Consider the following 17,722-nt stretch of genomic DNA (forward strand, 5'->3'; position numbering starts at 1 on the left):
TAAAGTTTCAGTATCAACTTTATTTTTACGAGTCCTCGTGTTTACCAATGAAGTACTCTCACATTTTGTGCCTTTATAAGCTGTACTCCATGGATTGAGAAATGGTGATGGTGTGTGTGTCGTCCTCAATCCATGCCTTCAGAGTGCGTGCAAGATAACTGAAGTTCGGTGGCGTGGTAGTATCACTGCCTCAATGTCATTTGCCACGGACGTCAGTACTTTGGTGGGTCTTCTCGAAAGATGTGCTTTGAGCCCTTTCGGCGTGCCACGTTGAAGTATACAAGTGGTGGGTGCCGAGGGCGCGCAGCGATCGGCGCAGCTCCACTATTGCTTCTTGAATCCCCACTTGACCATGGGTCCCAGTATGGGGTACTTGTGGTACTTTCCCGACGAGAAGTACTGCCGGAGGTTGGGCAGCTCCTCGAAGCGCTTCATGTACGCGACCAGAATGGGGAAGCCCTGGAACACGTTGGCGTTCAACTCGTAGTTCCAGTCGAGCGCCTCGTACGCCAGGAAGTCGACGTAGGTGAGCCGGTCTCCCAGCACCCACAGCTTGCCCTGCAGCAGCTCGTCCCAAGGCCGCAGCGCGTTCTCCATGTTCTCCTCGTACTTGCGACGAGACTCCGGGTAGTTTGGCGAGTGCACGGCCATCACCAGGTTCCAGGCCAAGTCGCGCGCCTGCTGCTCGATCATGTCCAACTCCTGGGTCTCTTTCTCGTTCCTGCAGGAGTCGAATACCAGATATACCGGTCACGGGGTTTAAAAAAAGACGAGAGCACTGGCGTCGTTCGTTCATCGCAGATAGCTTTGTGAAATAACTATCAGGAATGCGGAACGCGAAGCTGCTAACGACCGCATGTACGTCATATATAGGGGAGGTCAAAGTATACGGATATTAGAAACTTCTATCCGGTGCACGTACACTTTGTCTTTACCGTTTTAGCGCAATACCGGGACGGAAAGGCAAGAAGATAGACGCTTTGGTGGTGACACATAATCAAGACTTCGACGAACACTCTTCTGCTCAGGCGGCACGTTAGAAAAGCAAGGGTTTTTGGGTCACTGACCAAGTCAAAAGGTAATCTTGCAACGCTTTTTCGCGATGCTCGTTCGCAGTCTTGCGACGCTGTGTTCAAATCAGAACCTGCTGGGACACTGCGCTATATAGGCCGGTGTTATTCTGTATACGGGGCGCTTCCTGGCAGGGGAAAGTATAGCGTTAGGAAGTTTGCGTCGTTGCGAAAACCATTATGTCAACTAATGAAGAGTACATGACCACATAATGTAAGAAGAGGCTCACACAGTTTGGTTGAGCGCAATGTTAAACAAGAAGTCATCAGCAGCGCTGCTGTTCAGGTTTCCGTCCCCGTATTCTGCTGTAATGGTATACGCATAGGCTATACAGGGTGTTTCCGCGAACACTTTCAAAATTATTTAAAGGTTGCCAATAGCAGATACCACAATTCTAGTTTATGAGCCTGTCTACTCGAAGAGGCGAACATTATTACTTGCACAAAAAATGAAATGCGTAATCGACTAATTAACAAAAATTCGCTAATTACGTTCCTAACTTAATTATGCCTTATGGCCCATATTGAAATTTACAAATTCTAGCCGTGGAGATCGCAAGGCGGGTGCACTTGGAACGAATTCTCAGGGTGATACCGGTTTCGAGATATTCATTCCCGAATTTTGCGGAGAAACGCATTGGAGTTCCAGTTACTTTTGAGCTTCAGTGCATAAAACGATGTTTTGTTAAGAATTGCTGCTATTATACGAAGTCTCAAATCACTTGATACGCCTCACATGCGTTGCACTTTTCTTTTTTGCATTCCCTTTGTGCGAAATACAGAAATCGGTTCGCCCGACGATTTGCGCGTCCTACCTCGCCGCGAGGTCGTGCTTTCTGGCCAGGTAACGAATGATGGCCATGCTCTGCGTCATCTTGACGTCGTCGTCGACGTAGTAGGGCAGGTTGGGGAACCGGAGTCCCAGCGTGAACTTCTCCTTGAGCCACTGTTCGCGGTCGTAGTCGGGCGCCGGGCCGAACTTGTACCGCTTGTCCTCAAACTGCACGCCCTTGTAGACGAGCAGGTTGCGGACGGGCTGGCCCAGCCCGCGAAGGTCCCAGTAGCCGTACGTCGGAGCCATCAGCGCTTACCAGTGCTGAAAGTGGAGAGGGAGAGCCGTGTGTTAGGAGTGGAACTACCGGATCTGGGGCCTCGATCTTTACAGCTGATCTCACTTATAGCGGAAGGGTACCACTGATGTTCTCCCACTTCCTCGTCTATGTGTGTTGCATTGTGAAGCAGCAGACCCTGAAAATCGTGGTGCCCAACAGCGTTCCTGCCAGCCTCAACTTCAGCGAAATTTCGGACATTGGCGATACCGATGACACGCAGGAGTTCAGGGCTTCGCAGCATTTGCAGTTCTTGTCTGTTAGTTCAACCCTATATGAAGGAAGATGTTGGGGGTAAGGACGACCATTTGCAAAATCAAGACAAGAGCAAAGGACGCGACATGCACCAGCGATTTAAGAGATTGATTTGAGATAATTGTTACAATATGGGTACTGAAAATTTTTAGGTATAACTTGAAAGTGGTGCTCCTTTGCTTTTTCAGGTCTTGCATATGAGGTCATTGCAGGCTCGTATAAAAAAGTAATGTAAATGTTTTAATTTCTTTATATTTATAATATTTAGCACGAATGCTGCTAAGTATTGGTGGTAGTACCGGTATAGTATGCTGACTGCATTTCGCTGGGACAACTAAGTAATGGGTCCTAGGGCGCGTGACACAATGACACTCCACTGTACAGACTACATCAGTGTGATTTTTTCCATACGAACTTAGTCTACTGTGCTTCCTTTATCGTTGCGTTTTAGCAGAAATTCTGCAACGCAGTCATGGTAGTATTCCGTCACAGGGCTACAAGGTAGCAGTGCGCAACGTCGTGATGCTACATCCAGCCATAAGCACAAACGGTTGATTTGTACAGTGTAACATTGTAAACCGGCTTGTAAACACAACCATCGCAGAATGAAAAAAAAAATTACTTTTGCTCAATACAAGTTTTAGTTACGATGTATCCTCACTTTCCTTGTGTTTGGACATGTAACTCCGCTGCCTTAAGTACGCGGCTTGGTTGTTTTGGGCTTTGTGATCGAGGCAACCAAACGGCACGTCGACATATAAGTTCGCCTTAACTTGGTACTTAGGAAAGTCTAAACACCTTTCCATCCTAATGCACATGAGTAGACGCGGGGAGTGCTTCGCTGCGAACTTTTACGTCTGGAATCGCCGAGGGGCGTCACCAAAGCACAATGACCACACTTCGGTCAAGAAGTTGCACTGCCCTCCCGGTGTTTTCTTTTATAAAAAGTGCTTTGATAATGAGAAACACCAGAAAAGTAAAACGAGAAGGTTAGTTGCCTCTGCCACGTCCAGTTTCAAAGGAGACGCTCGTATTATCATTATAATCATCATGGATTGGAGGTCGCGAGTTTCAAGCAGAGAAACATTCCGAAATTCGGAGGGTCAATCGCGGGATGTTTACTTCCGACTTTCAGTCACCGCCGAAGCACAAGGTAATCGTTTGCGATCGGTGAAAGGGTAACAAGCTAAGCTAGACTTCGGATCAGGCTCAGTCGTCTCTTCCTCACTTCAACCTCAAGCCCCCTCCCTCATTTTTGTCGTCGATGCTACGACGCGATCGCTGTCTCTCCTCCCGTCCACGTGAATGTTTCGCGAGTATGGGTGTCTGCACTCACTGTCGCTCAATGTCACGTTGCACAGCGTGGCGGTAAAGTGTGTGGCAAAGAGCAAAGTAAGGCTTCCGCTTTTGAAAGCACTTCGAGATAACGCAGTGCCCGAGAGTTCGGAGCCACAACAACACGCCGGCGGACTGGCAGATAATGCCATTAAATAAGGAGACGGACAAGCGAATAGGGAACGCTGTCACGTTCGTGCTTTCGTCGCCGAATGATTCCGAAACGTGGGACAGCATTGTACGCGATTATACCTTAGATAGGACAAGGCTGCAGGTCTAAGGAGCCTCAGCGTCGCTCTGGTGTGCCGACGTTTCCGTCGCCACCGCCCCTGGCGTGATGAATGCGCGAACGCAGTGATCGCTGTTGCTCGCTTGTGGCCCTTTCCGTTCCGGTGCGTGAACTGGTGCTACCACACGGCTCGGAACACAAGGGCCTTGCGTTATCTAAATGGCGTCACCTACAGACCCGCTGGCATGGCGTCAACGCTGGGAGAACATACTTCTGTCATCTATAGGAGGCGGAGCGCTGTACTGCATGGCGGACGCTCCAAATGGCAAGTGGCAATGGAAATTTTCATTTTAGCATTGGGGAACCCTCTTCTGCTTGCTTGTTGAAGCAATGCCAGACTAGAGCAGTGTTGCGATAAAAAACACCTTTCAGTTAGTGCTATTGCTGGTTGGAAAGCCGTGTAGAAGCACTGCGAATAAGCACTGCGATGACAGCATTTGCCATTTTATGTATTATTTATTTGTAAAATACCTTACAAGGCCCTTGCATGAGGCATTGAGTAAGGGTGGCATAGAACCAAGTACACACGTAAAAGTGGCAGACTCGCAACAATATCCAGGTCGAAAAATCAACACCAGCCAGGTGTTGCACAGCCTAAAAATTGCAGAGAGACATATTAACGACATGCAGCCATGTATTACAACAATAAAAACAATTCAATAACTTCGTAAACAAATGTACTGCAGTGCGAGGCAAAAGTAGTAAAAGAAGACCAAACAGTGAGTATGATAGCTTGGGTTAACAATCAAGGGACACGCGAATTGAGTGCCTGCCTGAATTTTTCGCGGTCAGTTTCCGCAACTATAGTTATCCGGGAGGCTGTTCCAGAGACGAATGGCGCGTGGAATTACAGACGAGTTGAATGCTTGTTTTACCGTAGATGCGCGTGAAGCTAAGATGCTTGTGTGACGTGTGCGATGAAGTTTCTTGGCGCGGGCACTCGGCAGCAAAATGTGCAGCGTTCACTTTGGCTCCTGTCCGTCCGACACTGTGAACAAAATCACTTGTTATGTCCCCGATATAAGAACAGCCGAGCGTATCATGGGCAGGCATGGCGAAAAAAAGGATGAAGTAAAAGGAAAAAAAAAAAAAACGCTCTTCGCTGTTGCTTGCTCGGTGACAGGTGTTCGTGTCACTCCGCTGTCTTGTATAGTTAAAGAGTTCGGCACAGACACTTAAGGACTGATTACGTGTGGGAATGTGAAAGCATTCTAGTCGCTCTGGGGAAATGTTTTCGCTTAAGGTATATTCATCCGTATGTCGTCGTGCACGTTGTAAACTTGCACGGCATTCCTCTTTTGTGTTCCCTTGCTTCGTCTTGTGCGGCGTGCTTCCGCGGGTCACCAAGTTTCGCAGGTGCCGCGGAGGTAGACGCTTCGGAGTGCATCCCGGTAGGCACAGCACCGATAAAATCCGAAGAGCATCCCTCAAGAGAAAAGTGTATAATAGCTGTGTCTTACCAGTACTCACGTACGGGGCAGAAACCTGGAGGCTTACGAAAAGGGTTCTACTCAAATTGAGGACGACGCAACGAGCTATGGAAAGAAGAATGATAGGTGTAACGTTAAGGGATAAGAAAAGAGCAGATTGGGTGAGGGAACAAACGCGAGTTAATGACATCTTAGTTGAAATCAAGAAAAAGAAATGGGCATGGGCAGGACATGTAATGAGGAGGGAAGATAACCGATGGTCATTAAGGGTTACGGACTGGATCCCAAGGGAAGGGAAGCGTAGCAGGGGGCGGCAGAAAGTTAGGTGGGCGGATGAGATTAAGAAGTTTGCAGGGACGGCATGGCCGCAATTAGTACATGACCGGGGTTGTTGGAGAAGTATGGGAGAGGCCTTTGCCCTGCAGTGGGCGTAACCAGGCTGATGATGATGATGATGATGATGTGACCCGCGGGAAGCAGCGACGTGACGTCTGCAATGACGCATGCGCTAGGCACACCTCATTTTATACGCTCATGAGTTCATGATTTGACGTCTAGAGTGCATCGCAGTAGACACAGCACCGACGAAATCCGAAGCGCAAGTGACACGTGGGAGGCAGTGACAGAGGCAGTGACAGAGGCAGTGACAGAGGCAGTGACAGAGGCAGTGACAGAGGCAGTGACAGAGGCAGTGACAGAGGCAGTGACAGAGGCAGTGACAGAGGCAGTGACAGAGGCAGTGACAGAGGCAGTGACAGAGGCAGTGACAGAGGCAGTGACAGAGGCAGTGACAGAGGCAGCGACGTGACGTGTGCGATGACGCACGCACTAGACACAACGTTAGTCAACCATTACCGTGGGTGCCACCGTGGCGTCGGGGAAGCGTGCTCGTCTCGCACCCCGGAGGCCCGGGCTCAATTCGTACCTAGCCGGAAATGTTCCAAATTTTATTTTCAATTCCATTAATTGACTTTGTTTTTCAGAAATTCGTCTGACGAATTTGACGTCAAATCGAGCATTTTTTTGTGTTTTTACGCGTCGCACCGTCGGCCATTTTTGGTACCATCTTTCGGTCACGCCGGCGATGACAACGCCGGATTTTCGCGTAATGCATGGGACATATATTGCTTTCGCATTAAAATATGCGGCAACCGTATAGTTTTCGTGGCCGACACAACCAAACGGTATGTCGCCATGTAAGTTCACCTAACTTAAAACTTTGAAGGGGATGTCCAAGTGCCAAAATATCGGACACGTTAGCTTAGTAACCTCATCATGCTATAATACTCCACTCACAACGATGTTGCTCTATAGCGGAAGCTACGTCGGGCGTACAGAGGCATGATAGGGTGAGCTCTACGTCACGTGACCCTGGGCGCCAGTGCATCGTCCGTTCAGTCTGAGTGCCAGAACATGCCTCGAATATTTTAGCGCACAGCGTCTCACCATTGAGAAACAGGCTACGGAAGCTCGACGTTTTTTTAAGGGTATCGCATGCAGGTAAGACAGGGAGGGCACTTTCAACAAGCGCGATGCAACCCGTTGCACAGCTCTGTAGAAGGAGTGGAAAGCGCAGAAGGGGCACGTTATTATAATAGCAGAGAAAGAAACAATGCACTAATCGTTGCCGGAGGTATGGAATGCGAAGTAAACGCTACGCGTCCCTTAACATTACCTGGCAAAACCTGACAGAGGAGCAGCTAGCTTTTCGTGAGCTTTTCTCATTCAAGTTGACGATGCATCGAACCGAACTCACCTGACAAACAGTTACGCAGGAGTCGCAGTGGTTGCCACTTTATCGATACTCACCGTGTTCAGACCGTCCAAAAGCTATGAGCTCTTGCTCTCGCTCTTGACACCGATAACTCCATTCTGCCACAAGTCCCCTCTTTATTTTCTCCCGTCTACAGAAAGCCCGTGGCCTGAATTGTCTCGCGTCTGGCTTACGGCACACGCAGCAGAAGGTATGTGTATAATTGATGCGCTTCGGTGTCTTTTCGTCCCAGTGACCACGAAAACAACTTCCTCGTTCGTCTCGTCCATTCTGCTTGCGGCGAAGGCAACTGCTGCATAAGTATACAGCCACGTGTGTACAGCAGCGGCCTTGCCGGCAGTCGGCTATTGATGCCATCGTATACAAAGTGGGTACATACAGTAAGCGTCAGCCGAGCGTGTACGTGGAACATGCCGACGCCAGCAGCCAGTGCACAGCGTGGCTGCGGGTATGTTGTCTCGCTCTTGCGCAAGCAGCACTGCATATGCACGTGTTATTCAATCTGCGCCGAGGCGGTATAATGTCAGCAGGTCGGAGCGCATTCCGCAAAAGCGGCGACGCGCGCCAAACAATGAGCGGACACCGCGGGCACGGGTACATAATTGGAATGCGGGAAGCGCCTGCCCGGAACGCGAAGCGTCCTTGAGCAAGGTACACCATCTTTATGTACAGGTTTCGCGTTGCGATGCCTGCTCTTTGGCAAGAGACTGGGCGGGCTGATTGTAAACCGGCAATAGCGGTATACGGCGGTGGCTTCCCGGAGAGAGAAGGATCGCGGGCCTTGAGAAACGGGACACGTTACGAGTGTGTCGCTGGCAGGGGAGCTAATTAACGTCCTTACGTCTTTCTCCGTCACATCCTTTATGACGTACTAAAGCGCACGTTAATGTTTGGCAGCCACGGATTTTGTGAATAGCTGTGAAGACGGCGTGAGATGCACAAGGACGAAGGTACGAGCGTAAAGACGGGGTCGAAAGGATAACGGTCATAAAGACAGCTATAGTGGTGATTTGTCGCCAGCAGTCGTTTATGTACACGCACGTTCCACCTCACCTTTGTTTAGCGCCGCATTCAAGCTATAGATGCTCCTCTTCGTGGCAAACAGAACCTTGCACGACGAGGAAGTGTGTATTCCGAAGTGACGTTTTGTATGTGCCCAGGCGGCGAGCGGTGCGTTATTTCACCTGGCTCCAAACACGCGTACTCCTAGCTGCGCTCCGAGTGAGTCGTTTCGTGGACAGTAGTGTTTGGTCAGTTGCTTTCCGGCTTTCCAAATTTACCGACGCTGCAAGGGCGAGTCGCGGCTTGCGAAGATCCAAGCGCTCGAACAGCTATAGCGCCCGCGCAGGTAATGAAGTTACCGGCGTGTCGTGCTGGCAAACAAGTCCCTGAAAGGAAGTCGCTTGCGAGTCGCCGCTGCGCCGACCTGTCGAGACTGTCAATGCCTGTCTGCAGGTATTTTATATGAGTATTTATATGATATATGATATTATATGATATGCGTATTTATATGATATTTATATTATATTATATCGTATTTTATATGAGTAGGACGACATTTATTCTAAAATACAGAGGCGTACGCATATACTTTTCGCCCATAAAGACTACAAGGTCATCAATAAATTGGAAGGAAAACTACCGCATTAGTGAACTGAATTTCTAAGTCTCCGAAATTTGCTTCCATCAGCGGTTACGAGCTCCCATAGCCTGTATTTGTCGCTACACGAAAAAGTGACTATGCATATAGGGGATGATCACTTTTAAGTTTTACAAAATTATTTTAAGAAATCACTCGTTGCAGATAGCATAATTCCATTCCTTGAGCTAGAATCTTCCAAACAAATGGACATTACTTGCACGAGGAATCGAAACACATGACCAGCTAATTGGCGAAAACTCAATAATTAACCTCTTAATTGTTTACTTTGCGGCACATATTGCAATTCACGGATTGCAGCCTGTTAGCTTGGAAGGCATGAAAGAAAAAAAAAAGAGAGGATGGTCCGGGTTTCGAGACATGCGCCGTCGAAGTCGCAGTAAAAATGCACTGTTGTTCCACTTACTTTTTTTTTAAGGAAAATGCATTTTTTTTTTTCGTCGAATCGTGAAAGTAACCGGGACGCTCATGTTTTTCGTCGCAGACCTTGGCAACGAGTATCTCGAAACTGGCGTCATCCTGTAAGTTCATTCCACGTGGATACGCCTTGCAAACTCGCCGGCTACTAGTCGGCTACAACTAGTCAATTGCAACACGTGCCGTAAAATACTAATTTAGTCGCCGTAAATGAACAGTTAGCGGGTGCGTATAGGCAGCTTTAGCGCCATCCGTGGTCACAACGTTGAGCCCCGACGAACTTACAGGCCTCGTACCCTCCTTACATGAGCTTTTGTGAATCGAAACGCGGGTTGTCGTGATCTTTCAACAACGACACGGAAGAGCACGCCACTCACCGCTTTTGAAAGTTTGCTGGTCGGTGTCCACACGACGACTGAATCCGGAGGACGACGTCGCGAACGGGTCCCCAAGACGCGTCCCCCTCGCCGAGCAACAAGTGAAGCGATAGACGGAAGTTCGAAAAAAAAAAAAAAAGAAAAGTCCCGCCCGGTGAAGGTCAGCTACTGCTACTACTATACTCTCGTCGAGGATGAGGAGGTTGCTGAAAGTGGTGCCGTGTGCCGAAACATTACGCTTGCTGTGAGGAGGACACAGTTAGATTGGGCTGAGGAGGAGGAAGGGATGAGGCGCCGCTTTGTGTGCGCGCAGATACATCCATGATTAGCACGCGCCTTTGTATACCTCAACGTTCGCGCCATGTTTTTTCCGGTCTGCGCGTCGAAGAGTCTTTTACTGGACGAAGGTCGAGCTTTTGTACTGTGCGATGCATAAATATACGGAAGCAGCTCAGGGTTCGTACACCTCCTTGAAATCCTCGAACCTCTTGAATTCGAAAAAAAAAAAAAAATTCAGGGGCCCTTAAAGCTCCCTGAAAATAAATGTCTCCTTGAATTCCCTGGAAACTGGGGTTGGGGGCTACATTTAAACATTCAAAGTAGCAAACTCCGCATCGGGCTATCATGCATGGACACTGTTTATTGAGAAACATCCTCATATTTTAGTTTCAGAGCATCGCTAAGCGATGCAATATGACGTGTCCACAGCCACCATCGACAGGCTTATTTAAACTATCATTGTCGTTCTGCCGCTAGGTAAGCCAGATTAAGCGACCAAGGTGTTCCACTATTTTTGTCATTTTGCTAGTTGGTTCACGACGAGTACCATTGGCTGAAGCTGGACACTACTTACCGTGATGCTCGAAGGCGATTGACATCATTACAACGGGGAAGGCATTACTATATGTGCGTGCGCGTTTGTGTGTTTGTGTGTCTGTGTGCGTGTGTGCGCGCGCTCGATGATGATACCCGTAATGATTGTACGTCCTACGTTTTGTCTGTGTTCGTAACACCTGTGTTTATTATTATTATTATTATTATTATTATTATTATTATTACCACCGCGCGTTTAAACACAATAATGGACATTCGGCTGTGCATTTTGAGGGAAATCGTTTGGATCGGACACCCAGTGTTTGCTGTCGCGGACGTCAAAAATTAAGTGACGCGCAGTTTTATCTACCTTCGTAATTATTTAAGTGGGATTAGTTGATGTAAGCTGCAAACAAAGCTATAGCTATGTGCTGTGTGTTGTGCACTTGGGATCGCCGGCTGGAGTGTTTGTCTTGAGGGTCGCTGACGCCTCATAGCGCTGGCCGTTTTGAAAGCGCGTATCGTATACATATTTGTATATTGCCCAAAATAGCTTGACTACTACTTTTTATTTATTTCTATCTGCCTCATTCGGTGCTTTTCTTTCCAGATTAACATTAATCCTAATTTGTGATGTGGTGACATGGGTACAACTCTGCTCGTTCAAATCTTGCGATACCAATTCACTGTTAAGTCAAGGAAAGCATAGAAGAAATCGTGTTTTAAGTAAGGCTTCACTACGATGTGATAGTTGCAGCGCCAAACGAATTTGACACAATGCTGTGTTCCTATTGCTTATGTGCGAAAGCGAATCAGAAAGTTCTTGCCCCTATTTTTTACTGGCCAAAATAAGGTACATACAGGTAATTACAAATGTAACGTACTATTATACGTACCTTACACTATCCTTTCACACAGTCCCCTCACCGGTTTAGACACTTGTCCTATCGCAGCACTAATTTTCAGATGCCCCCGTGGCAAAATTCGTCCGCCTGACTGTGGAACCACCGCCGGACTGCTGTCTTGGACTGCTGCCTTGCGAACTCACACCACCACCTCCCGCTTCTGAAAGCGAGACGCCTTTCTCCATACGTGAGCTGCATTTCCCTGCGGATTTCCACGGGTGTTCGTCCCTTGCTCCACAGAGAACGGATCACACTTCGTTGCTCGTACGTCGTGTGAAGCACAACCGCCGTCTTCAACAACTGTCAGCAACACCGTGCCACGCAGCTACTGGCAGATAAAGCCGGGCGGGTCCAAGAGAGGTCCACCGCTGGGAACGCATATGTTGACTTCGCATTTACCGCCGTAATTTGGAAAAAAAAATAGGGGCAAATACTTTCCGATTCGCCCTCGTAATGTGGGACCAGTATAGGAATGTGTCGGCGAGCATAATGCCGAAGACCACACGTGCACTGTACAGTGTTTCACTATAGGACTGCTTCGAATGTTTAAGCCCCGAGCTGCCGCACAGTTTCATCCAAACTACGCCGACTTGTTTGAATTTGCAGGATTAAAGATGTGAATCACGTGCATGATGTATTCATGAGCAATGCTTATGGGAAGTTTCCGTCCGCGACGCGGTGATCTTGGCCCCCCAGATCTGCGCGTGCCAGCGGCCACAAGGCCGGCTTAAGGCCAAATTCCAGTTAGAATTAAAAGCCGTTACCCAATGGCGCATTTGCCACTACGAATGAAGATCAGCAATGAGTTCGAATAGTTGCGCTTGGCAGAATCCTCTATGGCGAAAGTCATGAGGGTTCTGAAGGGGCAAGCCATTACTCTTAATGAGCTTGAAAATTAAGCAAGTTGCTAACGACCCGACCCTCTTCAACGGCACCACTTAAGACAGGGACGAGCCGAAGAACACGTGACTATAACCTTATTTCTGGGCGCCCCAAAGCACACGTCCTGTGTTTTTTTGCTTGTTTCTGTCTTGAGTGGTGCTGTTGAAGATGGAAGCAAGTGCTTGTCACTCAGGTGGGTCATAATATCTGTCCAACATAATATAATAATGTAGTATCTGGTCATAATAGCTGTCCCGATATTTTACAGGTGGTGGATGTAAGTGAATTAAGCGTGCAATTAGTTGGGCGTGTCGTCTGACCCTGCTGCTAAACGAGCTGCCCGAGCAGAGGCTCAGCGCCACCGCCGAAAGCACCCTGTCGTTCAGAAACAAATTATCTGCCACAATATATCGCGAATTCAAAACACATAAACAGCTGCGCTCGAAATTCGCATTAAGGAGTAGTGTAATCGTCAGCGAGTATTGTTCCTTCTGTTAAATGTAACAAATCTAATCAAATTCAGTTCAGCCCTTACCGAGATAAACAATTTCTCGGCTACAATGTATTTAGATAACTATAGTATACCGTTTGGTCCCGGGCTCGTCTTATTGGGCAGCCTTTAATGGCGCGATCTACGCCGGTTATGCAGTGATTTCAGTGGGAGAATAACAAATCCCGATGACTGAATGGTTCAGTTTTAAGAAATTAGCGAGACGCAGTTCATCACTAAATACCTAAAAGAAGTTGTGATTGAATACATCGGCGCACCCGGGCAATCGGCATGACGATATACCAGCATCTCTCGTAAGCAACGGTGCCGAACTTCGGATTGATAACCCGCCAGAAGTTTGGGGGGCACCTGTTTCCGACTGTTGCTGCTGTACAACTCGCCAAAGACAGTTCATGTAATCTACATAGCGTCACTTGTGTCCCAAATCACCATGATCTGCTTCTCGTCACTCTATCATGTGGACTCTATAGGCGACGCCGAACGTATTGGTTCAAAGGCACAATTCAAGCACAGAGTGGTGCACCTTTCATATTTTTATTCACTTAAAAGATTATCGCACGATTAGGTATACCTGACTATTAAAAAAAAAGACACATTAATATAGTCGCCACTTGCTATAGTATACGGTAAATTGCTAGCCCCTAAAAATAAATAAAAAAAAACCGAAAAGAAAGGGTTCCCTTGACGTGGCCGTGATGGCGGTCACTCAGACGATGCCTCAGGGACATCGCTCACTCGAAGAGGTTCGTGCTGTTCGCTTCCAGCGCGGCCCAGTCGAGCAGGTAGACGCCATAGGTGTTGATGGAGAACACTGACGTCAGGACGATGACAGCTTTTGCGATCGTTGCAATCAGCACCTGCGTCGAGAGAAACGGCTCTCACTGAACGTCGAACGAAAGAAAAAAAGAACTAGTTATTATTATTATTATTATTATTATTATTATTATTATTATTATTATTATTATTATTATTATTATTATTATTATTATTATTATTATTATTATTATTATACAGTATGGTTTTATTCCAGAAAGGGGCACCATAGATCTTATGGAGAAATTTGCAGACGAGGTGTACGCAGCATTTGAGGAAAACTCATTTAGCTGCGCTCTCTTTTTAGATGTTAAGAAAGCTTTTGATACCGTTAACCATATAGTATTCTTTTACAAAAACTGTACTTACTAAGCTTTCGAGGTCTCTTTTATGCCATTATCAAGAATTTTTTTAATGGTCGTTCTTAAATTGGTTTAAATAGCCTATCAACATATAGTACTGAAAGCCCGCTTAGATGTGGCCGGTGAGTAAAGTGCTGTTTTGGCTGGATGAAAAACGCATGGTTAAGAAGGCGATATGCACAAGTTGCCAAAAATGGACTGTAGTATATCGTCTGCAATCATGCAGATTAAGGAACACTATAGTATCAAATAATCGAGCCAAGTAGCGGCAATATTTTATAGCTTTAATGAGTTTTCTGAAGAAAATTACGCACATTAACCTTACAGTATATCTTTGAGTTAGAAATTTAACGCCAGGTGGAGAACGATGCCTACGCGTGCCCGTGTTTTAATTCGCAGAGTGGCGCGGATGAGTTGTCTTCGCAGACTTAAGTCTGCGAAGACAACTGCGTTAGCTTTGCTTGCTGGGTCGAATTGAAACAGACCTTATATTTCCATGAGTCCCGGCGGATACATCTGCTGCCTCAGAGCGATACCAACCTTCGATACCATCCCCTTCACCTGGACAGACGAGAGGTATTAAAAAAAAAAAAAGAACACGGCTTCGGGCCGTGCCTCACCAGTTGTAGAATAGGCACGTCGACCACTTCGTGGGCGACGATCATCGGCAGGTGGATGGGCAAGATCATGTTGGTGCAGGCGCCCAGAGCTGCCGGCACCACGTACAGCCACGGCTCGACCGCGGTCACCTTGGCCTGCAGGGGACGCGTACGCCGACAAAACTCGCCTTCGGTGCGTCAAGGTGAGTATGTGGGCCGCGTGGGCTCGTATGGTGGCGCTGCTGCTTCGATACGGCCAGCGCCACCTATACAGTGCATGGCGCACATATTCCCGTTGCAACCTGACGCGCCGCTACGCTGCGCAAGCCTCGTCAGCGCCGGATTATGGAATCCACGTGCGGCGCACTGCGATTTGGCACATGTTTATCGGAGTTCGGGTAATCGAAGACGTAGAAGAAAACAATTATTTGTGGCGATGCTTTGTCCGCATGGCCAAGTAATCGAAGAACAATGCACAAAATTCTAAAATCTTGCAGTGCGCCGCTTGTAGAAGCTCTGTCCGCCGGCAGGCAGTCTTCAAGATCCGAAACAATGCATTCAGTGTGTTAATTAAGGCGGAGGCGACACCGGCTGGCGTGAACTTATTTTACTCTTCATTTCGCAGTGCCTAGATGGTGAGCAATGTTACGCTTCTATCGGCTGATGTGGTTTAGTAAGATTTGTGAGTACGGCGATTCGAGGCAATTATTCTTTTGGAGTTTGGTAACTGCTTCGTCAGCGTCTACATACTGCGGTCGCCAACGGTGCGCATTACGTTCTTTCGTGTACTCTGGGTCACCGAAAAAGAAAATTTAATTATGGGGTTTTACGCTCCGAAACCACTTTCTGATTATGAGGCACGCCGTAGTGGAGGACTCCGGAAATTTAGACCACCTGGGGTTCTTTAACGTGCACCTAAATCTAAGCACATGGGTGTTTCCGCATTTCGCCTCAGGGTCACCGAAACGTCTCCTCAGTGAATGAAATCTAGTATGATGTTTGGTAGTATTTCTTTCATTATTTTAGATTAATAACAAAAAAAAATCCGCTAGATATTCTGGAAGGAATCAGGTTGATGAAACTATTCCACATATTTTTTTCGTGAGGCTAATATTTTCAGGGTGCAGGCGATATGACCACGATAATAGGAAGGGAGGGCGTATTAATGCGGTTGGCATTTTTCTGTGAATGTTTTCAGCAGTACAGTATTTCGAGTGTTTCTTTAGGCTGCCGTTGCTGCCGAGATATAATTAAGAACGCTTTGTTTTCTTTGTGCTATTCCCTAATTCACAGTGATTTCTTTCTCTGCAGTAGTGTTTTCCCAAGTAGCCATCCCAGGTACAGGCGGCGTAATGTATTGTTACGTGGAGCATTTACACGGCAGTAGTTGGTTGGCGTTTGTTAAGCTGCACATCACAAAAGCCCAGAGCAGCAGGATCGTTAAGTCACACCAACATCGTTGTCTTCAATGATCTTTGAGGAGCAGGAGTGTCGTAAAGATCTTGAGCAGCCTTAACAATATCATCAGATTTAGGTAGGGAGAAAATCCGCATTACCATATACGGATAAACATCTTATACTCTCAGTAAAGAAACTGAAGCAGATGCAGGGCCATCTTTCGCTGTAGTAAGTGGCTGATGCGGCCATCAGAAACGGGAGGGGTCTATTTTTATACAGTTCTCAGCTAAGCTGTGTGACGGTGCATAATGATGATATATGGTGTTTTATGGGGCAAAAAGGGACAATGATGGTCACAAAACGCCAAGCTATAAGATGTACATGCGCTTCTAAACAGCGAAATATATATTGAGAGCCGCTGCCTCGATAAGAGCCGTATACGATAACACGGTAATTTCACCGAATTGCACATACCCGTGTCATTTTATCAATGTTTTTGTCATTTGTTCCGTTCAAAGCTTGCAAGAGATGGAGAGAAACCAGGAGGCACATTTGAATGCATCAAAGGAGATGGAAGCGGATTATGTGAATATTAGGAAATTTTAGAAATAGGAAAGCGCCAAGTTAGGGGATGCTACCGGTATATAGGCGTATCGAGACAATACAAGAGCACACAGAAGAACCCAAGCGGTGTTTGAGGATGGGAAATGAGGATGGGAAATGGCGTTATATTTGAGTACGCAGAAATTCAAACTCACTTGAGATGCTCTTTTTGCGTTATCCTCTACGCAGGCTCAACGGCGTCCACTAATTTTGCGACCCCCGTTTCAAAAACCTAATCAAGCTGCTGGCGCACTACCCTTTTAGAATGCCAGGTGAAAGACATTTATAAACGCATAGTTGGAGAAGTTCCCACAGCAAGCATGGCCGTCCGGATGTCGCGAATCTGTCAAGTTGGTACCCGAAATTCGCATGAGCCTTAAGTTCTTTTTTTTAGAACAAAGAATGGCTGTTGTATATAGTTCCATGTAGAGGAGTGCGAGTTGCTTTTCACCCAATTAACCCGATGCCATCGAATTTCAGTAAGGGCCGGCGCCTCACTCACGATTTTGACGACGAAGGGCATAAGGTCGACGTTCAGCGAATTGTTGTCGGCGACCTCGGCGAGCACGCTGCCGATGGCACCCAGCAGCAGCTGGTTGGCGAGCGGAGAGTTGTGCTTCCAGAACTCCGAGCCCAGCGAGTCGAAGCCGATCTCCAGAAGGTTGTTGTTCTGGAGCCACAGTAACCCCCAGATTGCGCTCACCATATAAAATGCGCTGCCTCGTTTCCACTGTTCAAACAAACTCTACAGACGTCCTATACTGTGGATCCATTTGTTCTATACGGCGCAAGTTGTCTGAGTATGGTCAGCGTGCTACGGGCAATGAACTATACGCGTCATCATGGCGAGTGAGGCCTGTCGCCGCAAGTTTTCTGCGCCTATGCCTCTTCCACAAGATATACTACAGTCCCGCCCTGTACAACGACCTTATTCTTCCTCCATCATACATTTCCCCTCGTTTCGATCATGCACAAAAGGTGGGAATAATGTCGTGCTTAACGCAAACATGTCATCACATCATTTGTACCCTGCACCTCACAGGACTTGAACTACCTTCCGGGATCATTCACGTCCACTGCTCACTATTACCGGTTTCATAATGTTTTAAACACTAGTGTA

At 47.4% G+C, this 17,722-nt stretch overlaps 1 protein-coding gene across 3 annotated transcripts; it reads right to left on the reverse strand.

Annotated features, from left to right (window-relative positions):
* On the reverse strand, window positions 1-10,471 carry LOC126544422 (glutathione S-transferase Mu 4-like). Of its 3 annotated transcripts, none has more exons than XM_050191741.2 (3): window positions 9,717-10,471; window positions 1,886-2,166; window positions 1-721 (listed from the first exon to the last, which is right to left on the reverse strand). In XM_050191741.2, exons 2-3 carry the CDS (start codon window positions 2,149-2,151, stop codon window positions 325-327), a joined length of 663 nt encoding a protein of 220 aa, XP_050047698.1. In that variant the 5' UTR covers window positions 2,152-2,166; window positions 9,717-10,471; the 3' UTR covers window positions 1-324. The 3 variants fall into 3 exon arrangements, with proteins under 3 accessions (XP_050047698.1, XP_072143334.1, XP_054917494.1); XM_072287233.1 differs by lacking the exon at window positions 9,717-10,471 and adding an exon at window positions 7,298-7,317; XM_055061519.2 differs by lacking the exon at window positions 9,717-10,471 and adding an exon at window positions 2,280-2,299.
* Window positions 10,472-17,722: the final 7,251 nt, after the last annotated feature.

Source organism: Dermacentor andersoni, chromosome 3 (assembly GCF_023375885.2).
Source record: "Dermacentor andersoni chromosome 3, qqDerAnde1_hic_scaffold, whole genome shotgun sequence".
NCBI lineage: Eukaryota > Metazoa > Arthropoda > Arachnida > Ixodida > Ixodidae > Dermacentor > Dermacentor andersoni.

What these genes read in the sequence shown, in the direction of transcription:
- LOC126544422 (XM_050191741.2), bottom strand. Translation starts at nt 2,151, where the DNA reads ATGGCTCCGACGTACGGCTACTGGGACCTTCGCGGGCTGGGCCAGCCC. An exon ending in AAGCACGACCTCGCGGCGAG is followed by an intron (nt 722 to 1,885) that starts GTAGGACGCGCA and finishes CGACTCCTGCAG; the next exon opens with GAACGAGAAAGAGACCCAGG.